The 16,922-nt window shown below is 46.9% G+C and overlaps 1 protein-coding gene across 6 annotated transcripts in view; it reads right to left on the reverse strand.

The window, feature by feature from the left end:
• Positions 1–16,922, reverse strand: part of ECE1 (endothelin converting enzyme 1) — a 117,268-nt gene that overhangs the window by 40,167 nt on the left and 60,179 nt on the right. For 5 of the 6 annotated variants that reach the window (XR_006276294.1, XM_038376594.2, XM_043499798.1 and 2 more), the window contains exons 3-4: positions 8,230–8,371; positions 7,177–7,389 (exon numbers count right to left, since the gene is read on the reverse strand). Coding sequence is in view for 5 of the 6 variants with exons in the window: in XM_038376594.2 (XP_038232522.1) it covers positions 7,177–7,389; positions 8,230–8,371 (355 nt within the window). In the remaining variant the exon portion in view is untranslated. Of the gene's footprint in view, positions 1–7,176; positions 7,390–8,229; positions 8,372–15,909; positions 16,013–16,922 lie in introns of those variants that run through there. The other variant, XM_043499800.1, reaches the window with a different exon arrangement.

The raw sequence follows: 16,922 nt of genomic DNA on the forward strand, positions 1-16,922 counted from the left end.
TAACGCATATCTAGCTAGATTACTTAGTAAGTTCTAAGACTCCGTTCCTTTTCTGTTTCGGGTAAAAGCATCACACAGACAGAGAGAACTCTTTGTCCCCCTCCCCCCCCCTCCAGCTTTGAAAGTATCTTGTCTCCTCATTGGTCATTTTGGTCAGGTGCCAGTGAGGTTATCTTAGCTTCTTAACCCTTTACAGGTAAAAGGACTTTGCCTCTGGCCAGGAGGGATTTTATAGCACTGTATGCAGAAAGGTGGTTACCCTTCCCTTTATATTTATGACAAATATAAATAATAATAACAAATATAATAACAGAATCCTCACCCCTGTAAGGCTATGTTTACTTGCAATATATGATTCAGTCCCTAGATGGCTCTGTGTGATGCAAAATGTTTCAAACAGGGAGCCAAAGGCCATGGTAGATAACAGAGATCAAGCTTGGGGCACCGTAGAGACTAACAAATTTATTAGAGCATAAGCTTCCGATGCATCCGATGAAGTGAGCTGTAGCTCACGAAAGCTTATGCTCTAATACATTTGTTAGTCTCTAAGGTGCCACAAGTACTCCTTTTCTTTTTGCGAATACAGACTAACACGGCTGCTACTCTGAAAAGAGATCAAGCTGGAACCCAGGCTGGGTAGAAGCTTGATTATGTAAAATGTATTTAATAAATGCATCCCATCTAAGATGAATTGTGCTTACATTCTATATATTCTTAGAGCTCTATCCAGCAGAGAAGAACTCACATGGCTTTGTGCATGCCACAGCCTGTAACAGTCATGGAATGAGTGGGCTTGTATGTATGGATACAACAAAAATAAAACCAAATAGAATAAACTGCTGTGGAACTCTGTGGGAATGGAGTAACCCCATGCTCCTACCTTCCCTCTTTGGGAAGGAGTTGCCTTCCGCAACCTAGCTAAACTTTGAGGTGCTCGTTTGAGCTGTGCAGCATCTGCCCCCTGTAGGCACCAGGCATGGCTAGTAGCCTCAGCTGGGATGGATTTCTTAGTGGCTAATCCCAGTGAGAGAGTACTGACAATTAGGTTCCCAAGCTAGCTCTGACTTCCTGCTGCCTATTCTGAATTGGTTTCATTGCTACCTAAAATTTACCCTCAAGCCACCCCGATGGTCCGAGTCATAATAGTTTGTGATCTGGGGGACATTTCTTGCCAAGCCCCCAGAAGCTATGGAACACCGACCGTGTAGGTCTAGGCAGCAGTTTTGGGACAGCAATGGGAGTCTTGTCTCCAGCACATGTGTTTGTTATTAGCACTGCTGGTTTCATTTAACATTAGCAGGTCGGATTTCTCTGATGGCTGCAACCGCCCTGAAATGTTATAACTAATATTTTGCTCTGTGATGTAACTGAATTTTGTTTTAAATTAGAGATCTGCAGTGATTACACAAACCCCAGATGCAACCTGGAATCTGCCTGCATGTTTTTACTATCCCAGGTCCCTTTAAAGTAAAAAAACAATCCTATGCAGAACTGCTCTGCTTGATGCTATATCCCTTTTCAGGCCACTTGGTATGTGGCATATCCACTGTGACCCTGACACTAAGTGCAAAATGTACCCTGCAGTCTGCAATGGATCAGAAACTAGAGGAACACAGCCCAGTACCGCACCTCTCCAATGAAGCAAGAACTTCCTCACTATCCTCTATAGATAATTATCGTCAGAACCAGCCTGGTTCTTTGAGTCAATAGCACTGATAAGGATCCATTTGTTTGCTCAAAGTCTGCACAAACACTGCCCTGAGGGCTGCAGCTGTACAGATGCAATTTCCCCACTTCTCCTTTCACATGCTGAGAGCATGCAGAGATCAACATGGATCTATGATAAAGCCCATGGAAGCCATCAGCACCCAGCTGCAGGTAGCTCTCTCGTGTCTGGTTGAAAGTCACTTCCCTGTTTTTATTTGGCAGCCTTACTCTTAGCACAACTAAGGAGAGAAAGCTGCACCTAGTAAAGAGTTGTTCAGATTAGAAATCAACAACAAAGTCATTGGCAGTCACAAAGGCTTGACTTTCTCTGCTGATGGGACTTTTAAGCCAGCCCAGGTTCATGCCAGGTAGAGCCACACTATGTGGATACATGCCACCAACAGCCAGCACTCCATATCCCCCACCCCCCAGCCCCAATCGGGCCTGGCTGCAAATGTAACCTCATGACTGGTTAGACATTAGGAAAAACTGTCAGGGTGGTTAAGCACTGGAATAAATTGCCCAGGGAGGTTCTGGAATCTCCGTCACTGGAGATTTTTAAGAGCAGGTTGGACAAACACCTGTCAGGGATGGTCTAGATAATATTTAGTCCTGCCATGAGGCAGGGCACTGGACCAGATGACCTCTCAAGGTCCCTTCCAGTTCTACAATTCTATGATGGGAGCCTTTGGAACAGATGCCAGCTTTGCTATCACCAGGGGGCAATAGAGATGAACCTCTTCTCTCCTTGAGCCAATTGTACTGCCTCAGCAGGGACATGTGTTTCTTGCATACAGTCACTGCGGTTTGCACTCATTAACCCAGTGGTTCTCAACCAGGGGTACACGTATCCCTGGGGTACGCAGAACGCTTCCAGGGGGTACATAAACTCATCTAGATATCTGCCTAGTTTTACAACAGGATACGTAAAAAGCACTAGGGAAGTCAGGAAAAACTAAAATGTCATATAGACAATGACTTGTTTATACTGCTCTATGTACTATACACTGAAATATAGGTATAATATTTATACTCCAATTGATTTCTTTGATAATTATATGGTAAAAATGAGAAAGTCAGCATTTTTTCAGTAATAGTGTACTGAGACACTTTTGTATTTTATGTCTGATTTTTAAACAAGTAGTTTTTAAGTAAGGTGAAACTTGGGGTATGCAAGACAAAGCAGACTCCTGAAAGGGGTACAATAGTCTGGAAAGGTTAAGAGCCACTGCATTAACCCACCCATTAATTCATGGGGCTGGCTAGGCTAAGCTTGTGCAGTTCACCACTGAGATTTTGTGCTTGTTTAGTCGTTTATTATAACATCCCCTGTCCCCATCTAACCTTCCTCTCTGCATTTCCCTTATGAATTCCCCATCTCCCTCTCACTGTAAGTTATCCCTATCCTTGGGCAAGAAGATTTCATCATAGAAAGAGGTGGATGCTGCAAAGCCCACTCTGCTCCAGAATCAGAGAAATGAGGGCTACAGGGAAGCATGAATTACCCTTTCCTCTCCACTACCCACTTTATTACTGGGGTCAAGATTCTGCCCTTGGTCAGACTGGCTAGTGAGTCACTCTAGGGAAGCTTGCAGGGAGTTTTAGAGCAGGAGGAGAGAGCATTTAAGTAAGACCACTTCTGGGTTTGCTGCTGCAAGTGATAAAAGTTCCTCTACTATAATGTGGACCTTGTGACCATGTCTGCAGGATCCATGCTAGGCTGGAGGTCCCAGGAGGAAGGCAGAGTTATCATTCTCAGTCTGCTGAGACATGTAAGAGAGGCCCTTTCCCCAGCCATAAACCTGGCAGCAATTCTCCTCCATTCTCCAAGCCACCTCTGTGGACTGGTGGAGCGAGTGAGGCTGTTGCAAAAAGGGCTGTAGGACAGGAGTAACTCCCAACTGAGCACAGGAGAACCCCTACTCCTGACACAGACAGCATCTTCTCTTCAGGAGATGTGCTGGGGCAAGCCAAAGTAGGGTGCAGGTGGCCAGAGAAAAGGGGAGAGGGCCAGAGTGGATTTGTGCCCTGTAGTTCTATGCTCCTACAAAGAAAGCTGCATGGGGTATTGAAGTAGCTGCACAAGTTAGGGCAGCCCCAGGGCCATATGACCTGTCCCCAAATCCTGTATAGGGGAGACACAAGGTGCTTCCCTTCTGAACCTGCACCAGCACAAGCATCAGCCATAGTGAGCACTGGGCGTTAGCCTGAAGAGACTCTAGTTTTATATGCAGGGAGTTCAATCCAAGACACTTGACTAGGGGGGAGGGATAGCTCAGTGGTTTGAGCACTGGCCTGCTAAACCCAGGGTTGTAAATTCAATCCTTGAGGGGGCCATTTGGGATTTGGAGCAAAAATTGGGGATTGGTCCTGCTTTGAGCAGGGAGTTGGACTAGATGACCTCCTAAGGTCCCTTCCAACCCTGGTATTCTAACGATTCTAATGACTAGCCTGTGCTGGGGGCAGGTCCTGTCTCAGACTAGCTCAATAAGCAAAACACAGTTTGATATAAGGGTTTGCAAATAATGATTGAGGGAGGAAAAGTCCAGAGTTAGTGATTTTCCTAGATGTTCAAGGAGCAAGTGTCTCAGCATGAGGGCCCTGCAGCCATTGCTACCTTCTCAGTTACCCCAGCAAAACTGAGGCTGTGTCACCATGTAGTAAAGTTGCCTGCCCAGAGCTGAATATGGGACCTGAAGTGGGGCAGAATCACAGCTATGTCTCAGAACTGCAGGCCTCACACCCCACCTACATGCCCACATGAAAATGGGTTTATGGCTGATCAGCTGGGGCAAACCCATCAAACACTGAACTCTTGTGTGTGTGTGTGTGAGAGCACAAGCTAGGCCTGGAATCCAGAGAGGAGCCCTAGAATGCCCAACAACAGGAGCTCAGGCTAACAGAGAGTGGGCTTCCTACCGGGCCACTGAATTTTAATACTGCTTCGGGTAAAAGACAATGAGCTCCGTCCTTGCCAGATACCAAGGGGCTTCCTTAGCCAGGAGTGTCTGGAATCAAGGACAGAAGGTCCTGGCCTGGATTGTTATTCCCCTCAAAACAAGTTGGCAATTCCACATTTCGCTCCCGCCTTGGTTAATGAAACAAAGAGGCTCTCTCCGCAGTGAGGGGGCGAGGCCTCAAACTCACTCTGCAAACTCTCCTCTATCCTAGACAAAGCAATGAACACAAAAGGCAAAAATCCTGGGGGCGTAAAGAAAAATAAATACTGGAAAGATCTGGTTTCCTGGCTGAGGCCACAGACGCCACATCTGAGCTGTTGGATCACATCCTGCCCTGGCTGGAGCTGGCACCGGAGAGAGGCTAACCCCTCTGGAGGCTGCCGGCACACAGCACATGGCGAGCACCCCCTTAGTGTGCAGGCAGGGAGGTGCCCGAGTTCCAAGGATTAAATCAGAGGACAAAGCCCTGGCAGAATTACAGAGAGCTGCACAGGGGGAGCATCATGTTTTATGGGATCCTCCATAGCCCCTTGCTCTTCAACACTCCCATCAGGGGGCTGGATGATGCTCCCCTGCAGATTGGCACCCCCACTGCTTCACAGTTTCTTCCACCAGCACAGGACTCTCAGTCCCCCAGAGACACTCCCATCTCTCTCTTTGGGCAACTTGTCTCACTCACCCAGGTTCACAAGAGACAGGACTTTTCTGCTCAGTAAGGGCAATCTCTCTCATATCCTCATAGCTGCAGTGTGCAAAGCCACTCATGCTGGATCCACTTAATTTAAAAGAGTGACGGCTGGCAGTTGAGCTTTCTTAGTGAGGGATCCGCAGGTCTGAAATAGCTTGGTTATTTGGATCTTTAGGGCATGCTGCACAGTGCATCTATACTATATCTATGCCTCCAGCAACCTTGGGACACATTGCAAACTTCTGTGCTGGGTGGGGTTAGATCTGTGGGGGGTGGGAGGAGTGGGGGGGAGGAAGTTGTGTATTTTCTAAAAGATTCAGATCTCTTGGGTCTCAATGTCAGGGGGAAGACAGTATTCTGCTGGTTAATTTTAATTTTGTTATGTGTCAGGGCACCTAGTTCTTTGAATAGGGGCTACTTTTATTATTATTATGGATAAGCTTTTGTCATGGTAAAATTAAGCAAAATTCACTGATCAGCCATGGTAAAAATGTGTAAAAATCAGGGTATGATCACAGCAACCAAAAATCTCCGCTGAATGTGGAGGCATTGACACTGACTGACCTACAGGCGAGATGGCCTGCCGAGGTGGGTCAGGGGGTGGAGCTGATGCTCCATCCCTGAGCCCCACTGCCTGGGCCTGAGACTGAAGAACTCACAGACATCTGTTAAAGTCATGAAATCCATGACCTCTGTGACCAAATCATAGAATATTAGGGTTGGAGGAGATCTCAGGAGGTCATCTAGTCCAATCCCCTGCTCACAGCAGGACCAACACCAACTAAATCATCCCAGCCAGGGCTCTGTCGAGCCGGGCCTTAAAAACCTCTAAGGATGGAGATTCTACCATCTCTCTAGGTAACCCATTCCAGTCTTCACCATCCTCCCAGTGAAATAGTGTTTCCTAATATCCAACTTAGACCTCCCTCACTGCAACTTGAGACCATTGCTCCTTGTTCTGTCATCTGCCACCACTGAGAACAGCCGAGCTGCATCGTCTTTGGAACCCCCCTTCAGGTAGTTGAAGGCTGCTATCAAATCCCCCCTCACTCTTCTCTTCTGCAGACTATATAACCACAGTTTCCTCAGCCTCTCTTTGTAAGTCATGGGCCCAGCCCCCTAATCGTTTTTGTTGCCCTCTGTTGAACTCTCTTCAATTTGTCCACATCCCTTCTGTAATGGGGGGGACCAAACCTGAACACAATACTCCAGGAGTGGCCTCACCAGTGCTGAATAGAGGGGAATAATCACTTCCCTTGATCTGCTGGCAATACTTCTACTAATGTCCTTAATTATTGTGGAAACCCAGCAGGAGCAAAAACCCAAGCCACTGCCCTCTTGTCAACTGGCAGATAGCATTGCAATCATCGTCCCCTAACCCCCCACTTTTTGGAAGTGAAAGATCCAGGAGCCATTTGAATGCAAGGCAGAGTTTGCTTCTGGCAAAGCTAGCACTGGGAAATGATGCTGCAGGGCTGGTCCCACCCAGCTGCAGAACATGCACTTGTGAGAGGTGGGAAGAGATTGTTTGGCAGCGCTTGCTTGGTTCCTGGCCCATCTTACAGCATGGGAGAGCACTGCCCAGATACTAACAGTTCTCTGAGGCAACATTGTAACCTTTACCTCTCTCAGAAGGAGTAGGATCTTTATTGGGACCAGCCTATCCAGGTTCATGGAGATGGAAAGTCAGCACCCCAGAGTCACAAGGATGGATCAGCTGATGGGCATCTCCCCAGTCCCTGGATTCCTGCTGCTTTTCCTCTTCTTCTTGTGAATGGCCACCCTGCCTCATGGGTGGTACATAAGATGACAGACACTCACCTAGAAGGTGCTTCATGATGGCCTGGTTGTGCTCCCAGAGGTTGTTGAAGGTGCCCCAGCGCGAGTGGCCATCGGGCACGGGGTTTCCCTTCATCCACCCACCACAGGCATATTTGAAGAAATCCTCGCAGGGGCTCACTGTTCGGTCCAGAGAGCTCAGGATGGAGCTGGTCACGGAGATGCAGGCTTCCGTCAGACATGATTTGGATGGCCCTGAAAGGGAAGGGGCAGAACATCAGACCACAAGCCACCCTGGAGGCATCCGAAGTTTGTCCTGGTGCCTTGGGTTGAAAACAGAATTTGCTGGGAAGGCTTCGGCATCAAGGTGGGGCAGAGTCTGAGACAAACCCAATGGGATAAGACACTTCCGGTGTCTGGGCACATGTTCAATTGGACTTTTTGGCTACTTCTCTTAGCAAGTGAGTCTCATTCTTCATTTCCTCCCTCTTTTAGTTAGGGTCTCAGATCCCTTAAAAAAGGGTTTCGGGGCTCCCAAACTATCCTACAGCAACTCACTGCAGGGGCAAGCAATGCAGGATGACAGGGCTTAAAGTCCCTCTTATTTTACCATGGTGCCACTTCCCACCAATGCCAGGGACAATCTGGCTGACTAGAGCCAGGGGAACGTTGTCCCTAAATGCACATGGGGGGAGGAGTTCACAAGTTCTTTACACATCTTGAACAACGTATGCAAAGCAGCCTTTATTTCCCTCTGCCCCACCCAGAGGAATCCAGTGCTAATCAAAGAGTTGCCTGATGTCCCAGAGAACGGAATCCTCCTTCCAACCACATTTGTCAGCATCTCTCAGCCTTGCCCCAGAAAGGCCCTTGATGCAGGGGAAGGTGGTTTAGCCTTCATCCCCATTTCAAACCCGAGGCCTCTGAGTCTTATAGCAAGGATGCCGATTGTTGCAATGGATTTTGTGATCTGACCTGCCCATGAGGAGCTCAGCTGTAACCCCTGGCTCACTTCTGTAGCAGCTGCCATCAGTGCTCTTCACACAGTCACCCTACAGCTACCATACATAGATCCCATGCAAATGAAGGACTTACTATCTCTGTACTGGAATCCCAGGGCTAAGACACAGGCCAAGAGGCTGAGTGCTAGAACCACGATCAGGACCAGAAGACGCTTCTCAATGTGAGTGCGTTCTGTCCAGCAACTCCTGCTGTTTCCAGAGCCACGGAAATTTACCTAGGAAGGGAAAAGGAAGAATCAGTCCAATTACTCTCCCACACTGATGGAATGTCTACACCTTCCCATGAGGTCAATAACCCTTGAATTGGAGCTACAAAGAAAAATGTCCTCCCTCACATTTTTCTGTTTTTATAGACTTGTATTTTAAGTGATACTGTTCAGATCTTGCCCCCCTCCCACCCCCAGAAGACATGCCAGTGATGGAAGGTAACTGGGATAGTTTATTTAAAATAATCTGAAAACTCATTGCTTATTTCTAATGCAACAGGAGCTGTGCTACATGCAGACAGTGCTGCACAGAGATTGCTATGAACAAGTCACTCGCAGGTCAGCAAAGCTCCAGATTCTTTGGGGAGGGTTGATAGAAGGAGGGGGAAGAGCCCATGTAAAGCTTAGGAACTGGAAAGAACTCTGCACTAACCAGAAATCCTAACAGGAAGGGAGACACAATCAGAGGAAACGCACCCAGAACACTGGAAATGGAATATTTCAAGACCTTGGCAAGTCTAGAGCCATCATCACCTGTTCCCATTCAGACATGTGTTTGGGTAGTTTTCATCAGCTGGGTGAGGAGGAGCTTCCAGGAGCTTGGCTGGCATTTGGAAACTTCGGGCCCAGCTCCCTTGCCCAGCAGATGCTCCAAACCACAGATGGATGCACTTGTGTGTTTTGTTACCTCCATGCTGTTATCTAAACATTTCCATTTGACTGGAAGTCAAATAAAGGAAACACTGAAGAATAGGATGCATAGGATGGCTTTGCAGAGCTCCCTGCTGGTTCATAAGTAACTGATTAGGCAAATCCCTTTACTTCAATGCAATGTAAGGCTTTATCCTAATGTGGGCCACATAAGAATATAGGGACAGGGTATTATGGTGCTGCAGCATTGAATAAAAAATCCTGGAGCCCAGAGATGGAAGAGACCTATTAGGGCAACAGTGTTCCCAGGCAGTATTGTTCCCTATAGTACTTCTTCTGTTGTCACCCCTAGTCTGGGGGGAAGGTTGATCTAGTGGCCTGATGCTCAAGACATGGGTTCAATTCCTACTGCTTAACACATTTGCAAAAAATATCCAGAGTGAGTAAATCCAGGGTTTTGATTTCACATCAATGCAAACTATTTCCATGTAGCCTGCCCGGGACTGAGCTCTGCTGGTGGGCATAGGGGTAGTGCCATAGGGATCACTACAGCTCTGCTAACGTACGCCAGCTGAGGAGCTGACCCACCGAGCTTAACTGTGGAACAGGTTTTTAAAAAAAAAAAAAAAATCCCCTGTTGATTTTCTTGACAGTACCACCTATCCCAGAGGGGAAGGATGATCCAGTGATTAGAGTGCTGGCCGTGGGGGGGGCCAGGTTCAACTCCCTGTTTTGTCACAGGCTTTCTGTGTCACCTTGGCTAAATCATTTAGGCCAGGGTATGTCTACACTGCATGCAAAGGTGACCTCTCAGCTCAGATGAGCTAACTGGGGTTAAAATACACACTAACTTGGCAGCCAGAGTTCGATCTCAGGCTGCCCTATAGGTTTTAACTGGAGCTGCTAACACACATTAAAAGCAGAGATGCTGCATCTTCATTGCTATTTTAACCTGAGCTGGCTAACCCAAGTTAAAACATACCTTTTTTTTTGGTGTAGATATGCCCTTAGTCTCTCTGTGCCTCCATTTCCCATCTGTACAATGGGGATAATAGCCCTGCCCACACAGGAGTGGGAGGATAAATAAAAGGTGGCGAGATGCACAGATGCTGTGGTAACAGAGGCCAGAGGCATCTAAAACAGGTACTGAGACTAATTGTCTAGGGCTGTCATTTCCTATGCATGACTGTGTTGGGGGAAATATAGGCTTATTCTTTGGGGCTCCCCTTGGACTGGCCACCCCTCAAACAGCCACATCAGTGAGGGTCTGGTCTATCTGCTCCTAAAGCCCAGTTTCAGGTGGTTTGCCTCTTTAAGAGTAGCCCCTGCCTCTCCTCCAGCAGCTGAGAACTGCTTGGGTATGAGAAATCTGCTCCTAAGGCCCTTCCTCCCCATGCCAGTAGCCACTGCACCATCACTATGCTAGCTGGCCACCCCTCCAGACAGTTTGGGGTGGGAAGCACCTAGGGCAGCAAAATACCATTTAGTGGGCTTAACATTTGCCCTGCCCTGCAACATCTATCCAAGGTGGTAACTCTGGCAGCACCCTCCAGCTGCAGAAACCATCAGGAGGCAACAGGAAATACAGGTGAGGCACAGCTGCTCTGACACAGAGAGGACTCATTTCCTTTGGCCGTTGAAGGAGCAGTGTTTGCAAGACCTGAGGACTGCAGCCAAGCGGGGAGCAAAGGGGCTTTCCCTGGGGAAGGGAAGGCTGAGTCTTTAGTGTTTAAGGTCAGAAGGAACCATCAGATCATCTAAGCTGACCTCCTGCATTTCACCACCCAGCCCAACCATGGGAATCAGATCCATGTATTACAGCCCTGTAGACTGCAGGCTGCCCAAACACACGGCTCTCCTTGAGCTTGTCGGTCTGAATCAAGCCTGTTGACCACTCAGTGAGTCTGAGACAGACTCTCCTGGCCCTCTGGAGGAAAGGCAAGGCCTCAATATGAACGGAGGGAGGGAGGCAGGCAGCGGAGAAGAGAATGGCATTCCCTTGGAACTGACCCAGTCCATGTTGGACTCAGAGCAACAAGACAGTTGATGGTTTTGAGTAGGGAGGTTTATTTGCCAAGTTGTCTGTTTGCTCCAGCTATGGCCACCTGGCTCCTGACCAATGGGACCTTTGGTTTAGCACTAGACTAAGCGACAACACACTGCATTTGTGAGAGCAGGAATGGGTTACAGACTACGCTTCCCATCCCACAAGCTGGGTCTGAAGTCACTGTCCTAAGCAAGGCATGGAAATAACAGAGCTCAGTCCTAGCAGACTACATTCTGTGAGGCAACCTCATAGGTTTGCTAACACAGCACGGAGAGCTGCAGAGGAACTGGCTCAATCACAGTTCTGACTTGCCCCTTAAGTACGACAAGTGTTGTTGCAGAAAAGGTCAATATCCCTAGCTATGCATGAGGTGTTTGTAGAGAATAACAGAATCATAGAAAATTAGGGTTAGAAGAGACGTCAGGAGGTCATCTAGTCCAATCCCCTGCTCAAAGCCGGACCAACGCCAACTAAATCATCCCAGCCAAGGCTTTGTCAAGCCGGGCCTTAAAAACCTCTAACGATGGAGATTTCATCACCTCCCTAGGTAACGCATTCCAGTGCTTCACCACCCTCCCAATGAAATAGTGTTTCCTAATATCCAACCCCCCCACTGCAAGTTGAGACCATTGCTTCTTGTTCTGCCATCTGCCACCACTGAAAATAGCCTAGCTCCATCCTCTTTGGAAGCGCCCTTCAGGTAGTTGAAAGCTGCTATCAAATCCCCCCTCATTCTTCTCTTCTGCACACTAAATAACCACAGTTCCCTCAACCTCTCCTTGTTAGTCATGTGCCCCATCCCCCTGATAATTTTCATTGCCCTCCCCGCTGGTCTCTCTCCAATTTGTCCACATCCCTTCTGTAGTGGGGGGACCAAAACTGGACACAAAGAGGCAGAAAGGGAAGCCAAACAATCAAGCCTCATGGCTCAAGCTGGGTAAAATGCAACAATAGCTGACAGTGTAAATGGTGAAAAAGCATGTTAGTGGTTGAATCCCAAGAGCATTCAGTCCTGACCTGACTCTGCTCCCATTTTGCAAGTCTTCTAATTGACTTCAGGGGAATGCTGAGCACTCTTGAAGTCCTAATTCAGGTTTTGAAAGCTGAAACTTTCACTCCAAGGTGAAAAGAACAGGAGTACTTGTGGCACCTTAGAGACTAAAAGATGTATTTGAGCATAAGCTTTCGTGGGCTACAGCCCACTTCATCAGATGCATGCAGTGGAAAATACAGTAGGAAGATTAGGACACCATCATAGGGCCTAATCACATCAGCCATACTATCAGAGGCTCATTCACCTGCACATCTACCAATGTGATATATGCCATCATGTGCCAGCAATGCCCCTCTGCCATGTACATTGGCCAAACTGGACAGTCTCTACGTAAAAGAATCAATGGACCACAAATCAGACATCAAGAATTATAACATTCAAAAACCAATCGGAGAACACTTCAATCTCTCTGGTCACTCGATTACAGATCTAAAAGTCACAATATTACAACAAAAAACCTTCAAAAACAGACTCCAACGAGAGACTGCTGAATTGGAATTAATTTGCAAACTGGACACCATTAAATTAGGCTTGAATAAAGACTGGGAGTGGATGTGTCATTACACAAAATAAAACTATTTCCCCATGTTTATTTTTCCCCCTACTGTTCCTCACATGTTCTCGTCAACTGCTGAAAATGGCCCATCTTGATTATCACTACAAAAGGTTTTTTTTTCTCTCCTGCTGGTAATAGCTCATCTTAACTGACCACTCTCGTTATAGTGTGCATGTTAACACCCATTGTTTCATGTTCTCTGTGTATATAAAATCCTCCTACTGTATTTTCCACAGCATACATACGATGAGGTGGGCTGTAGCCCACAAAAGCTTATGCTCAAATAAAGTTGTTAGTCTCTAAAATGCCACAAGTATACCTGTTTTTTTTGCAGATACAGACTAACACGGCTGCTACTCTGACTCCAAGGTGAGTTTAGTAGTAAGGAGAAGGGCATCCTCTGGCAAATATGGCTCCCCCAGGGTCCCTCTGAGAACTTTGCTATCTGAAGTATTTCAGGATGCATATACCATGGACGCATTTGTTGCAACACCATCGTTAGGGTTGAGCACAGTTTTGCACTTGAAGCAGGAATTCAATCTCTGTGCGGTGTATTCTCCCACAGCATAGAGCACTTAGGCCTGGTCTACACTACAAAATTAGGTTGACCCAGCTACATTGTTCAGGGGTGTGAAAAATGCAAACCCCTGAGCAACATAGTTAAGCCGACCTAACCTCCAGTGTAGACAGTGCTAGGTTGAGAGAAGAATTCTTCAGTCCACATAGCTACTGCCTCTCGGGGAGGTGGATTAACTAGAGCGATGGGAGACGCCCTCCCCTTAGCATAGGCAGTGTCCTCTACTCCAAAGCGCTGCAGCTGTGGTGCTGTGGCGTTTCAGGTGTAGACAGGCTCTTACTCTGAGTACAGAATGAATCTGGTAATGAGTTAGAGCTAAATAAACAAACTGAGTCCTATAAGAAATTTAGCATCTCACAGCTTCTTATGGGACTGGCATAGGTAATTCACCTCTCCAAGAGGCGATAGTTAGGTGGATGGAAGAATTCTTCTGTAAATCTAGCACTGTCTACACACAGCTTTAGGTCATCTTAACTCTGTTGCTCAGGGGCATGGATTTTTCACACCTCTGAGCGACATAGCTGGGTCAACCTAATTTTCTAGAATAGACCAGCCCTGCATCAGTCTTCTTTGTCCCAAGTGATCTTAACAATGGAGTAGCACAGACAATTCAAGCTTTCCATATAATTAAACTAAATTCAAACCTTGTGCATAGGCTATATTGTAAGAAATTAGGTTGTAATTAAGCTATTTAACTATTGTATCTAATTCTTATGATTATGTAGTCTCCAGACAGGCTTAAGTGGTGCCACTGTGATAGAGGTAACTGAGCCAATCACCCCCTTTCCTCTCCAGCTAATTTGAATCCAATAAACCCTACTGGTTGTAATGACTCTCTGGTGTGGTGACAGGACATGTGTCAGGAGTTCTTATTGGCAGATATTTTTGGCCTTACTGTCATTGCTCTTTTAAGGATTGTGGCAGTACACTATACTGGGCACAGGCATATGAAATGCTCCCCTGGCACTGCTGCCTCAGATCTACTGGAAATTTAGTCAGCACTGCCAGGGAACTGAGGCAGGAGTGTAGCAGGAGCCCTTAAAGCACAAAGCCAATGGGACTCAGAGACTGGGCTTGCCCTGACCCCTCTTCACATAGCACCAGCCTCACTAACACAGCCTCCTAAGACCATTAGTCACTGGCAAATTAAGGACCAAATTCCCAAGTACATTCTGGTTGCTGGGTGTTGCTCTGGCTAGGCAGGGGTAAACCCCGGTAAACTGGCTAGTGTGTGCTGGCTACTCAGTACTGCTTTCGTGCACTGCTGAATCTGCCCTTAGTTCTATCATTTAAAAACTATTAAGGTTGGCAATATGTAATGTCAGCCAATCAGAAATGGCACATGGCAAACCTCCTGTTGGTTTTTTGTTCAGTGTTAATGTATGACATTTTTAATAATAATAAAAATAAAAGGAAATTCCCAGGCCACAAAACCCAAGAACTACGTTAAGATGGGATGAAGGCTGAATGTGTGCATTCTATGTAGTGTATTTACATTGTCAGTTCTTTTTGTTCTGTATTTGTACTAGGGTGACCAGACAGCAAGTGTGAAAAATCGGGACAGGGGTGGGGGTGGGGGGTAATAGGTCCCTTTATAAGGAAAAAGCCTTGAATATTGGGACTGTCCCTATAAAATCGGGACATCTGGTCACCCTAATTTGTACAGCTCCAAGCACTATGGAGTCCTGGTCTGTGGCTGGGGCTGCTAAGCGCCACCACAATACAATAACTAATTGAGTGTATGTATCAGTAACTGAAGGGTAAAACACATTACAGGGATGTTAAAATTAACTCAACTCAAGCTAAAGAAAATCTTAATTAAAGCTACACTTAAAAGAAATCTAAACTCAACTTTCACTCAGGATTTCTAATGCTTGTTGTTAGCATAATTACACAATCCCTCTAACATTTTTACCCTAAATTGATGTACTGTCAAATTTAACTCCACCTGGTGTGTGTTTGTGGCTAGTCTCTGCAGCCATGCAGTGCCGTGTGTAGGAGTTAGGAATGGAGAATTGCAGCACTGGAACAGAGCAGTGTCCAGTCTCCACCTGTGGATAAGGTTATTGATCACCTTAGCATTTTGCATACCAAATGACACCAGGATTGTAACCACAGCCCTGCAAGAAGCTCTCCCTTCCCCCTCCTGCCCCAACAGATTTTGACCACCAAGGAAGAGACATTACAAGCAAAAAAAAGTTTGAGGCACACCAACTCCTGCATCATTTAATCAAAGCAGCCATGTGATTTTATTGTGACAAGCCCTGTCCTCCTTTCCCTCTCCACCTCCTCTCTTAGCTTGGACTGAGAGCCCATCAGGGCAGAGGCCCTGGTAAAATGCTATGCATGTTCATGGTACTGGAATATGCTGGCTTTTTGCCAAGTGTCTGAGGCGCTGGACTCCAGACAGATCTGATTATTTGAAGAGAAGAATATCTTCCTGTTGTTCAGCTAGGAGTTGGGAGAGGACAGGGAAGGAAGCAGGTGAAAGATATGCAAGTTCTCTGGAAAACTGGCCTTTAGCTGCAGAGCCCCTTACTCAGAGCAGAGTTAGAGACATGTTGTATCTTTGATGTGCATTAGTGTGTCTCCTCAATTAGATAGGACATCTCCTTTACAGTCAGACAGGAGTTGGCCACAGGTGAAATATCTTTGCACTGACCTATTGTACAGCTGAGCTCCTGCTAAGCAGTCTGGCCGTTGTCCTCTGCAATCTGCATGCCTCACATATGCAGCAAGGAATAAACTTCAGAGTGTGGACAACAAAAGTTATGCACCTCTCACTCAGAACCAAGGATTCGGAGCACTGTCTCGCTGTTGATGTGCACAGCACAGATACTGAAGATAACAGTAGCAAGACACCCAAGGTTACAGCTCCTGGCAGCAGATGAAAGTCAGCTCGCTTTCTGCCCTGGAGCCTGGCAGCTGCAGAAATTCACTGGCACAATGGGATGTTTAAGTCCCTACACAGTCCCTTTTCAAAGAGTTTTTCCATTCTTCATTGTTTTGAAGGAACTAGACTGAGATTAGAATAATCTCCTTTCAGGAAGGGGTAAAGATTTAGATGCAGCAATATCTGCATGGCCCACTCCCACCTATTAACAGGAACAAACTCTGCAGGCAAGGGCCTGTAGATGGTGCATGGGAACAAGAGAGCTGCATTTAGAGGGATGGGCAGGAGAAAAGGTCAGAAAACACTAGTACCCAAGGAACAGTGCCAGACACTGATGAGGGTGAAGGGTGAGGTGGCAGCCAGAGAAACACTGCTGAAGCAGAACACAACAGAGGCCAATAAAAGGTAACAGGAATGGTCACACATAATGCACCAATGAAACCTAGCACAATAATAGCAAGAAGCACAGCTATGCCATTTTAGGCTGCAATCTCAATAGAGATTACACAAGCTATGTAAGGCCTGGTTAACCCTTGGCCAGAGATTGAGATGCCAAGTGCTACAGGAAGTGTCATTGGCTGCCATCTTGGCTGACACACCAGGATTGAACCAGGGTCCTCTAGAATTAGAAGCATAAATGTCTAGTTTGAGCTAAAAGGCCAGGCTCTAGGGAGTGTAACAGACTCTGAACCTCTGAGGATCAGGCATGGGTGGGAAGGGGGACATGGCAGACCCTTCTCCTGGAGCTAGTGCTCACCTAGGGCCCCTCACAGTGCTAGGGG

This window comes from Dermochelys coriacea, chromosome 18 (genome assembly GCF_009764565.3).
Source record: "Dermochelys coriacea isolate rDerCor1 chromosome 18, rDerCor1.pri.v4, whole genome shotgun sequence".
In the NCBI taxonomy this organism is placed as follows: domain Eukaryota; kingdom Metazoa; phylum Chordata; order Testudines; family Dermochelyidae; genus Dermochelys; species Dermochelys coriacea.